Source organism: Helianthus annuus, chromosome 9, assembly GCF_002127325.2.
Source record: "Helianthus annuus cultivar XRQ/B chromosome 9, HanXRQr2.0-SUNRISE, whole genome shotgun sequence".
Lineage (NCBI taxonomy): Eukaryota > Viridiplantae > Streptophyta > Magnoliopsida > Asterales > Asteraceae > Helianthus > Helianthus annuus.
The window spans coordinates 34,978,867-34,990,829 of record NC_035441.2 but is presented as its reverse complement, the minus strand read 5'-3'; the positions used below and the strand labels follow the sequence as shown (position 1 = coordinate 34,990,829).

Below are 11,963 nucleotides of genomic sequence, written 5' to 3'. Positions count from 1 at the left end.
TTCTTTAGCTTCTTTTGTGGTGGTCGTTTTGGGGAAGGTTTGGTTTTGGGTGTAGCAGAGGATATAGGTTTTGTAGGAGTAGCAATGGTTTTAAAAAGGGTGGTAATTGGTGGTCTATTATTTCTAAAAGATTTTCTTCTTTGTGAAGTACCAATGTTTTCCTTTTTCCTCTTCTCCTCCTGTTCTTTCTCCCAATTGTAAGCTTTGTTTTCCTCTGTATCTTGCTTCTTCTACTTTTCTAAAGCTATCTCTTCAGCCTTCTTGTTTAGGGTCTTATCAATCCCTTTTCTTTTTCCAGCTTCTGAAGCTTTTGCAGAAGATGTTTGTTGTTTAGCAGACTCTGGCTGGTGTTGGACCTTTGGTTTTGCTTTTGCTTTTGCCTTTGCTTTTGAATTAGGTTCCAAATTCCTCATTGAATCTTTCTCCCCTTTTTGGCATCATCACCATCATCTTTTTCAAATATTGGTGTTGGGGAAAAGCCAGTTAGTTTGAGCAAAAGTTCCTTAATGCCCTGATGTCTGCTTTTATATCTTTATACCTGGCATCAACCATAATTCGATAAGTTCCATGTGAGTGTTGTGGTTGGAATCAGACAAATTCTTCTGAGCATGAAGGATGGGTTGCACTGACTTCCATAGCTCATCAGCAATTTGCTAAATGCTAGGTTGACTTTTAGAATTCTCCGTCATCTGCTTCATCATTTCTTTCATTTCAACAATAGATGTTTCAATGGTTGACATTCTATCTGTCAAATCCTTATATCTTAATTCATCACCGAATTTAATAAGATCATCTGAATTTCCACAAGTGGTGGTTGTATTTGTTTTGGCAATAGAAGAAGACTCCATATCATCAGAAACAAATGCCCATTTTTCTTGGTTCTGGGGACTTCCCACTGGAGCAGAGGTTACAGTTGTAGCCTCAACAGTGGTTGCCTTCAAGGGAGTCTTAAGTATGAAACCACTGTCCAACTGTAAATCAATGGATTGAACAGTTGTAGTGGCTACTCCACTTGAACTACCACCCAGAGTTTCGTAAAACTCAAGGGGTGTAACCTCCTCAACTGTTTGTGGGATAGCATATTGAATTGGTTCAGACACAGTCATTTGTCGGGTTATACTCTCAGCAATGTGTTGGTGAGAGGGACTATTTTGAGTCTGAGTTTCAATTGCTTCAAACAGTGGTAATATGGTTGGTGGAATTGGAGAAGAAGGTTGTGGTGTAGAAAGTGACATTACCCCGGGAGAAGGGCTTTTAAGCATATTTTCAAAAGAAATGTATGCTTCATTATGTGGTGTCCCAGTGCTTACAACATGATCCTTTTGTGAGGATACATGAGGAGTTTGGATGGGTTGAGATCTTTCCAACAGTTGTGAGGAAGTAGCAGCAGTGGTTTCAAGTGACATTTGTATTGTCACTGGGTTAACCTCTAGGATCTCATCTTCCAGAGGACCCTTTTTTATTGGTTTTGGTAGGCTTTTTGGTTTTGACATGTTTCTTTTTAGGTTTTGCTGGTGTGGGTTTCACAACACCGGTTGTGGTGTTATGATCACTAGGAGCAGTGGGCTCAGCAACAAAGGTTTGAGCAATAGTTGTGGACTTAACTAAAATAGGCTCTTCCCCCTTTGCTTGTGTTTTAGAAACAGTTGACTCTTTTTCCCTAAGGCGAGTAAAAGTTTAAGAAGTAAGACTATTTATTTTTAAGGCTACACCTTGTTGAAAATCTTTTTGTGAAGCTTGTTTTTGTAGTTAGTAGTTTAATAGTCTGGGGGTACATCAAAAAAACATTATTTGCCCCCTTTTGAATGTTCTTCACATTTGTGACCAAATAAAAAAACAATGCTTGTGAGTAGTTAAAATCAGATTTTGTTAAAATAGCATAACCCAAGTACTGATTTTTTAGTGTTATTTCATTGAACGTAGTGGTCTTAGCAGAAAGACATGTCAAGAGGGCATGGAAAAAGAATTTCGTTGGAGCAGGAAAATTTGGTTTATACATAGTAACTCCTTTTAACAGTCATTTATACCCCTTCTCAATAAATTCTGCATGAAGTTCATTTTTGTCAAAAGAGGTCTTACCTGCCAGGTCATTCAACCCAAATCTTGTTGATATGGTAGTTGGGGAAATTGCAATAAGGGTTCCTCCGACCTTGGAAGTGATAGCATATGGCACTTTCTTTTGTGATTGAATTTCAGCATTTGCCCAGAAATCATGGAGTGTATCTTGATAGATTGGTGCATTGGCAATAAGAATCGCTTTGTATTTTGATGATGTAAGAACATCAATTATTGAGTGATAGGCAGTATTTTTGTCTGTTTTCTCAAAAATGGGAAGATAGTTGTGTGGGTTTTTGATTGTCAGAGCCATGGTCGGAATAGAAATTTGTGAAGGGTTGAAGAAGAATTTTGAAGAAGAAGATGGAAACCGCTTTGATGAATTTTGAATTCGATACGGCAGTAAAGCTTTGTTTGGGGATGAAACAGGGTTTTTATAAAAGTGAAAAAGTGAATGCTGACGTGGCAGCAGTTACAAAGATCTGACGGCTAACATCTGTCCACGTGGCATCCTCTGTTGGAATAATGGAGGACAGTTATTTGGAAACCACTATTGGACAACAACAGTGGTTGGGAACAGTGAAATGAAAAGTGGTGTATCTAAGGTTTCGTAAGCATAATGCAGAAATTGTTTTATTATTGATTGTTATAGATCTATTTGATGTTCATATACACAAATTAATTCGACAGATCTGTTGTAATTTTATGAATTGTCTTCGTTTTCACTCAATTGATCGAATAAATAAATTGATTTAACATATTTGTTATAGATCTATTTGATGTTATACATCTATTTGATGTTCATATACACAAATTATTATTGATAGCATAGATTCTTTGATGTTCATATAAACAAATTGATATAACATATTTGTTGTAATTTTTTGAGTTTCTTTGATGTAATTTTATGGTGATTGTGGTGGTGGTTGCGGTGGTCAATGGTTGTGGCAGTTGTGGTGAGGAATGGTGGTGGTGGTGGTGATGGTGGATGAGAGAAGAGAGAGAGATATGAGTGACTAATTTATTTATATTAATATGTGTGTTTATTTATTTGTATACCATAGAGAGAGAAAGGGGATCTGATGCATTTATTTATGAAATATCATTTTTGCTGTTTTCTTAAATAAAACCCAACCGAGTAATTTAAATCAGTTTGGTGTAAAGTACTTAAAATGATATAAAACATGTGTTTCTAGACATAAAATAAAGTTAAAACTTTTAAAGGACACCTTTTAATATATAAATGACAAAAAGTGAAATTTAATCTTATTTTTAGTTGTGTTTGAACTTATTTTCTTTGTCGGAAATTCATCGGTAATTGACCATGATTATACACATTTTGTTTACGAGTTTCATTTGATTTCATTGAAGGAAAGTAAGTGGAAACTTCGTGATCAATATAAAAGCATCATAATTGCTTGTACAAATAAAGCACGACTCTATGTTAAAAAAATATATATATCCTTACCAATATTCCTTGTAATTATTGTCCAGTTTCATGGGTATCCTTCATCTTCTCTTCATCTTTCTCTCTTTACAATGGAAAACTTCAAGGTCACAAACATGGATCAAAGCTGGTTATTGGTACACCGGTAGCGAATACCCAATACCCAACATAAACTCACCTCTATTCACTCACCTCATATGTGCTTTTGCATACATCAACCCATCAACCCACGAGCTCGTTCTATCAGCATCAGATCAGCCTTATGTATCCACGTTTGCATCCATGGTCAAGAAAAGCAACCCATCGGTTAAACCACTTTTGTCGATATTCACACAGAATGGAAACCTTGGGGACGGCGGGAATTCATCCAACTTTTTATTAATGACTGCAGACCCGGCTTACAGAAAGAGTTTCATCCGGTCTTCAATCAAAATGGCCCGGCTTTACGGGTTTGAAGGGCTAGATCTTTATGTAACTACTTTGTTAAGAACAAAGGGAAACATGTCTAACTTGGGCATCTTGTTCAACGAGTGGCGAGTTGCTGTGGATCAAGAAAAACTGATCTTGACCATGGGAGCTCATTACTCGCCTGAACTTGACTTAGTGAGTTACCCGGTTGACTCGGTATGCAAGAATTTTGATTGGGTACATATTCTATCATATGACTATCATACATCTAAGATCGATAATTTCACGGCTGCTCATTCAGCCCTGTATGATCCATCTAGCAAAGTGAATACGGATTATGGTATTAAGGAATGGATCAAAAGGGGATTACCTGCTAGCAAGCTGGTGTTGGGTTTAGCATATCATGGCTACGCGTGGACCCTTATGGACCCGAAAGATAATGGCATTGGTGCACCGGCAAAAGGTATTGCTATAACAAGAGATGGGACAATGAGCTATGAGTATATCAAGAAGTACTTGAGGAGTTATGGTGTTGATTCGGTGTATAATTCAACGTACGTGATAAATTATTGTACAATTGGGTCGTTTTGGATTGGGTTTGATGATGTGGAGGCTATCAGAAATAAAGTTGCTTATGCAAAAGGGAAAGGGCTTCTTGGTTATAATGTATGGCAGGTCCCAAATGATTACAACTGGGAACTCTCAAAAGCTGCTGGTAAGTACAAATTAGATATACATATATATACTAGTCGTTTACCCGTGTGATGCGGCTGGAAACATATCACTTACAGATACAAAAATCAGAGTACAAATCAGTTAAGGTGATAAAATAGGCTGGCGAGTATGGTATACGAAATAAATAATGTATTTTTCGTATAGATCAATAGAGGTCATTACTTGATCCATATGATTACGAAAACCATAAATTTAGGTAAACTTTATTACATTTTCACCATACTTACCTTTGGAAATATACTTTGGGCGACTTTCAGCCTTTTGATCGATTACTACACACAAAAGTAGTTTGAAAAGTGAATGCTTCCATTCCATGACAAACTTTGCAGCACAAGAAGATAACTACAGCCGCCACAAGCGACTATTGGCGATTAGTTTGTGCACAGCTGCTTCCTTTATCCTTCTACTAGGCTGCATAATCTGTTACATGAGGAAAAGGATCATATCAAAAGGTAGACCTATAACCTTTCATATTTTAGTTGCCAATTTCCAGCATCCCCTGAAAATAAAAAATAAAAAATAAAAAATGACGAACGGGTTTATGTTTTTAAAAGATGATGTCGATATCATATACTTGATATATTCATCATCAAATTCTAATGTGATTTAATTAAAAAGGTTACTAGATCAATCATTATTTTGTAAATTACACTAAAGTTTCTATAGGTATTAGGAAGTACAGAACAAATGTGTAAGTGAAGAAAAAATGTTGATTTGCTTTAACAGTGAAACAGTTGATGATCATGATGAAGAGGATGATGAACAGGGACAAATCATATTACCATAAACAGCAAGCAATTAGCTTTGAAGACATAAAAGAAGCTACAAATGGCTTCTCGGAAGAATTCAAGCTTGGAGAAGGGGGGTATGGACCAGTTTACAAGGTACTAAATTCTTTTGTTTTACAGGTCACTTATTCATATTTAACTATCATCGAAGTCATGTTTTAGGTTTTTTGGGGGTTTAGCTTTATGTTTTAGTTTTTAGCATTTAGCTTGGGGGGGTAGGGTGTTTTTTAAGTTTTGGATGGTGGCAATGGCGGATGTAGCATAGTGGGAGGGGTAGCCCGTGCTACCCCTCAAATTTTCAGGCGAACAAGGCGGACCGACTAGTCCGGTGGAGGTGCAGCCATAATGCCCCCTAAAGATATGGTTAAGCCCCTCTGTTGCCCCCAATCCCCACTAAATATAACATCACTTAAGATTTTCTGGTTAGCCGGAGATGCAAAGTGGCTCTGTGTTTAAGTTTTGGAACTTCCGTGAAAGGAGGAAGAAGAAGATGTGGTTTTGCATTGGTTGGTGTGAGGGTGTAAAAGTCTTTTTAATATTGAAAATTAATGGTAGAGTGTCATATGTATGTCTACCCAACCATCCTTTGACTTCGACATATAGAAACTATAATTCTTATTTTCCTTTGAATTATATTATAAAACTATAAATTTGAACATCAGTTTAGAATATTGTATGCATAGCTTTCAACAAATAATTCATTCGGGTCTTGCAAATTGACGAATTATTATTATGTATTTAAAACTTAATTGGGTTTTATCTATTTAGTATGTGATTCAACTTGAACGCACCTAGCCCGAAGTGGACCGTTTACTTTTTTATATTTCCGCCCCCTAGAAAAAGACATGGGTCCACTGTTGGCGAAATACATTTTTAGTGTAATTTTTTTTTCTCATTCTTCGTTTTAAGTATTGGCTACTTTTGAACAAAAAAAATTAGTTCGTGCTACCACTTAACTTTTCTTCTAATTTCGTCACTGGGTGGTGGTGTAGCGGGACTAGACAAATTATTAATTTTATCCAGGTTATTAATTTATCAGGTATTAGTTTATAGAGGTTTTATGTACATGATTTTGTTATTATTTTACCATGGTTTTATCATCTTATTGTTTTATTGTACAATTTTTGTATCACTAGGGAAAATTATCAAATGGACAAGAAATAGCAGTAAAAAGACTTTCACATAATTCTAAACAAGGAATCGAGGAGTTCAAGAACGAGGTTACATTTGCAACCAAACTACAACACGTGAATCTAGTAAAACTCTTGGGGTTCTGCACCGAAAGGGAAGAAAAGATGTTGATCTATGAATACATGCCAAATAAAAGCTTAGACTTCTACCTCTTTGGTGAGAATTCTCTATATTCCTGGTATTAAAACGATTATATGAACCTACATCTTAGTTTACTTAAACAAAATTATACTAACCATATAAAACTACTCATGTAGATCCACACAAAAGGTCAATGTTGAACTGGGAGAAATGGGTTGAAATAATTGAAGGGATAATCCAAGGACTTCTGTATCTCCAAGAATACTCAAGGCTAACAATAGTTCACAGAGACTTGAAAGCAAGCAACATTTTACTTGATGCTGAAATGAAGCCTAAAATATCAGATTTTGGTATAGCAAAAAGCTTTCAGAACAATGAAAACATAGCAAGTACTGACCGAATTGTTGGAACGTAGTAAGTATGCTCAAAAGTCGATATTGTTAATCACATATTTTTATTATTGATATATCATGATTCTTTAGACGCTAAACTGTTTCCTTGGTGCAATGCAGCGGATGTGTTCCTCCTGAGTATGTAAAAGAAGGTGTATACTCTCGAAAATATGATGTTTACAGCTTTGGGGTTCTCCTTCTGCAAATCCTAAGTGGGAAGAAGAACTATAACGTCTATGGGCCGCATCAAAACCTAAATCTCCTTGAATATGTAAGTTGCTTTTTTTCAGTATCTCCTCGAATATGTAAGTTGCTTTTCTCAATAACTAATAAGTAAGTTCCCTTACTAGAAACGATGCCATAAGAACTAAGAACCTGAAAGAAAGAGACTAACATAAAATTCATGCAGAATAAGTTTAAGGTCTTCTATAAATTTTGTTTTGTCCTTTTTCTTTTTCTTATTAACATGATCATATTCATCATTTTTAACCAAATAATATGCTTCCTATGTTCCTCAATTGCTAACACAAGTTAACTATTTTCCTCTAGTGATAAGCAGGATGTGTAGGATGACTTTAGTAGAATAAGTATTTGAAAGAACTAGACAAATCATCATTGTGGAAAGCAAAACCAGAATGATAACAAGAATGTAGATGATACCAACATCAATTATCAACTTCAACAATACCCGCAAGGATAACACTAAAGGTGTTGATGGTGTATAATTCTGAAATGCCTTTGATTGATAAAGAATACCCTTTAAATAGGGGAATGATACAACAGAATTCTGGGAAAATAAGGAAACCAAATCATGCCAGCTGTTACACCAAAACACTTACAAATATTAAACAATAATCCCAATATATCAGCCAATATAATCGGCTGAATATATGCATGCTAAGACACCCCCTCAGTTTGAGCGGGCGGAGGACAGACGCTCAAGCTGGATCGAAAGGACTGGAACAGCTGTCGTGGGAGCCCTTTGGTAAAAGTATTTGCATATTGCAATGAAGAAGGCACATGAAGAACCCGGATATGACCTACACGAACTTTATCCCGAACAAAGTGTATGTCTATCTCGATGTGCTTCGTCCTCTGATGCTGAACTGGATTATTGGATAGAAACACTGCAGAGACGTTGTCACAGTAAACAACCGAGGCATGCTGAAGAGGAGTATGTAACTCGAGCATAAGGTTTCGCAGCCAGGTTGCTTCAGCCACTGCATTAGCAACACCCCTGTATTCGGCTTCTGCACTGGAACGTGAAACTGTGGGTTGCCTTTTGGAGGACCAAGAGATCAAGTTATCGCCAAGAAAAACACAGTATCCTGATGTGGAACGCCGAGAGTCCGGGCAACCACCCCAGTCAGCATCAGAGTAAGCTATCAAAGAACGCGAAGCAGACTTTATGATACGTATACCATAATCAATGGTGCCCTGGATATATCGGATGATTCTTTTCATAAAAGCAAAATGAGGATCCCGAGGTTCATGCATAAATAGACACACCTGCTGAACGGCATAAGAAATATCGGGTCGGGTAAAGGTAGGTACTGTAGGGCCCCTGCAAGACTCCTATATCAGAAAACAAAGGACCATCTGTACCGCTGAGTTTAGACGAAAGATCCACCGGGGTGGTACATGGTTTGCATGCAGACATAGAAGCCCGGGCAATGATATCTTTAGCATATTGTGCCTGTGAGAGAAAGATACCATGAGACTGTTGGGAGACTTGAATTCCCAAGAAGTGATGCAGGCGACCCAAATCAGTCATAGCAAACTCTTTTGATAAGGTTGCAATGATGTTATGCAGAAGTGTGTTATTGGAGGCTGTAATTACTATGTCATCCACATACAATAGCAAATAGGCAATGTTGGATGAATCCCGGTTGTAAACAAACAAAGAGTTGTCGCATGCACTACTACGAAAGCCATGAGAAGTAATGTAATTAGCAAATCGAGTGTACCACGAGTGGAAGAGGAGTTGGGGTCTGAAGAGGGAGTCTGCTGGTTGTTTTGAGGAGTGGTTTGAGAGGATGTGGCGGCTAAAACAGTGGAATGAGAGTCTTTTTGGGCGTCTAAACGCAGAATTTCATCTTGTAGCATACTAACGGCTTGATCCCAATCAACACCATTCTGATTTATAAGGGCTGCAGTAGTATTGAACTCGGCTGGGAGACCCCTTACCAGTTGAAGAACAAGACGGGATTCGGTCACAGGAACATCGACATCGGCCAGTTGGTTTGCAAGGTCAGTCAATTGCTGACAATAGGCTTCAACGGAGGAGCAAGCCGACAAAGACAGATTACAGAACTTTGTTTCCAATGATCCAGCACGCGCCTTCTTGTTGCTGAGATATATCTTCTCAAGTTTGGACCACGCAGCATGAGCCGTAGCAGTGCTGCTATCCATGACTCGTTTAAGAAGGGCATCAGAGAGCGTGCTGAATATCCATTGAAGGACAAGCGCATCGATTTCTTTCCAGGCCTCATATTCAGCAGATGAGGATACCGGAGGGGCAGTACCATCAATATGATCCATCACCTTGTAGGCGACAGCATGTAAGCGAAACAGCCTGATCCATTGAGAATACGTGACATTGGTACCATCTAGGGTTCGGATCTTACTCTGTATATTTGTGACAGAGTATGTACGATGTAAAGATTGAGGCTTTGGGGGCTGTTCGACAGCATCTTTATTCATCATGATGACTGGTCGGACGTATCCGAACAGAAAAAAAAACAAAGGGAGGCGGCGGAAGGTTGAAAGAAGGATATCAGAATTGCTCTAATACTATAAAGGAGTTTATGGTGTATAATTCTGAAATGCCTTTGATTGATAAAGAGTACCCTTTAAATAGGGGAATGATAAATAAGGAAACCAAATCATGCCAGTTGTTACACCAAAACAGTTACAAATATTAAACAATAATCACAATATATCAGCCAATATAATCGGCTGAATATATGCATGCTAAGAAACACGAAATCCCAAATCATATTTTAGCTTTAGTAATCCCTTTTAGAGGTGTCGGTATGCAATAAAAATAGGAGACTAAATTTTAAAAAAAATACCAATAAACTAAGTTTGAAAAGAAAGACGAATGGTATAATAAATTAGATTTTATAAAGAGCCTAATGTCATAGACTCATAGACATGTGTTAAGAAGTGCCCCGCAACATGCTTATCTCAATAAGAACTGACCTTATAGGTTTCGTCCTGCTTTGGACTCATTGTGATATTGGCCCTAACTTCAACCATGGCAAGTATTTACACTTAAACACCAATGATTCAGCCCTTTTAAGGTGGACTTGTTCCTTAAATGTTTACTCACTCCTTTTCATACACGCTACCTTGCACGGTTGCTCTTCACACGCCAAGCATGAAGCAACCACGATCCCTCTTGAGATATATAAAACAAGAACACTTTATATTGCTTTGAGAACACTTTACAAGGGAGCTATACAAGTTACTTTCGAGGTGAGTCGTACCAAATGAGGCACCTCCTTTTTATACTACTTTCCTACCAAATGAATTTATTCTAAAACTTATGAAACCTTCAAAATTTTAATCAACCAGTACAGATTTTCACATATGAACACTCATGAAAACTTCAAAATTTCCTTCCCAATTATGAGGGTTAACATTTAAACACTACTAAAACCATCTTCGTTATGAGCACCTTTGCAAATCTTCAATTAACTTTCTGATTTTACTTGTGAATACTATGGATTGTCTAGTTTTTCTTACTAAACTTGAATGTTCACAAGTAAACAACTCGTAAAAACCTAAATTCGAAATGTCGAAACTGATTTTTTTGAATTTTTACTAAAAGAATTAGACGGAAAATCTGTACTTTACTCTTTTCATTTCCCATGGATCTCAAAATTTTTCCTTGATTAATATTTGGACCATCCCCTTGATAAATACATATGTCATGCATATATGTATATGTATATGAATATTAACCGACTATATTTATATAGTAACTTATAATGTTGTGGTATTTTTAAACGAATTGCACAAAGATGTATAACTTTGATGGTTGACCATGAAAACATTCAGGCATACGTTCTGTGGAAAGAAGGCACAGGAGTGGAGTTCATAGATCCTACATTGGATGATGATTTTTCAACATATAAATTAATAAGATGCATGCAGGTGGCCCTCTTGTGTGTAGAAGAAAAATGGGCACTCAGGCCATCAATGTTGGAAGTTGCAGCCATGTTAAGGAATGAATATCAAAATCTGCCTATGCCAAGAAGACCTGCGTTTTCAACTAATAAATATGATGATGAAAAGAAAGATAAAACCAATGAAAACGTGTATTCTGTTGATATTGCAACCATAACCCAGCTTTCACCTCGTTGAGTTGTAACTATGACTAAGCAGTGGTGGAATCACAACTTTTTATTCACTCTGAGCTGCATTCAAGACGGAACTCATGTTTTCCCCAAAAAGTCACATTTTACAAAGCAAATTGGGCCAAATTCCAGTAATCGGAGGGTCAAGGCCCGGTGATCTATGATTCACTATTGATGATAGGGAATATTCACTTAATTTTCTTCCATTTTTAGGGAAATTTGGGAAAGCAAGTCATAAAGTCTTTTTTTAGAATTCTATGATAATTACATACTTTCTTTTGTACATGTTGTAGCTTGTTTTTGGTGCGGTCCTGCGTTTTTTGGTCAGGCCGGCTCGGCCTGTTTTATTGAAGTTTACCTTTCAAAAAAATATATATATATATTACATACTTTCTTTTTCATCACACTAGAAAAATATGCCACAACAAAACAGTAAATAAGAACAGTAATAACACATTTCCAGCAAAATGAGATTGAACTTAATGATCCCTAAACCTACCTT

At 37.0% G+C, this 11,963-nt stretch overlaps 1 protein-coding gene across 2 annotated transcripts; it reads left to right on the top strand.

The window, feature by feature from the left end:
* The first annotated feature begins 3,517 nt into the window (after positions 1 to 3,517).
* LOC110908491 (class V chitinase) lies at positions 3,518 to 11,850 on the top strand. 2 transcript variants are annotated; one of them, XM_035977453.1, is made up of 7 exons: positions 3,518 to 4,625; positions 4,975 to 5,097; positions 5,372 to 5,529; positions 6,570 to 6,780; positions 6,882 to 7,119; positions 7,218 to 7,368; positions 11,163 to 11,850. In XM_035977453.1, exons 1-7 carry the CDS (start codon positions 3,554 to 3,556, stop codon positions 11,466 to 11,468), a joined length of 2,259 nt encoding a protein of 752 aa, XP_035833346.1. In that variant the 5' UTR covers positions 3,518 to 3,553; the 3' UTR covers positions 11,469 to 11,850. The 2 variants fall into 2 exon arrangements, with proteins under 2 accessions (XP_035833346.1, XP_035833347.1); XM_035977454.1 differs by lacking the exon at positions 11,163 to 11,850 and adding an exon at positions 7,647 to 10,159 and having other exon boundaries at positions 3,547 to 4,625.
* Positions 11,851 to 11,963: the final 113 nt, after the last annotated feature.

What these genes read in the sequence shown, in the direction of transcription:
- LOC110908491 (XM_035977453.1), top strand. Translation starts at nt 3,554, where the DNA reads ATGGGTATCCTTCATCTTCTCTTCATCTTTCTCTCTTTACAATGGAAA. An exon ending in GAAAAGGATCATATCAAAAG is followed by an intron (nt 5,098 to 5,371) that starts GTAGACCTATAA and finishes TTGCTTTAACAG; the next exon opens with TGAAACAGTTGATGATCATG. An exon ending in CTTAGACTTCTACCTCTTTG is followed by an intron (nt 6,781 to 6,881) that starts GTGAGAATTCTC and finishes CTACTCATGTAG; the next exon opens with ATCCACACAAAAGGTCAATG.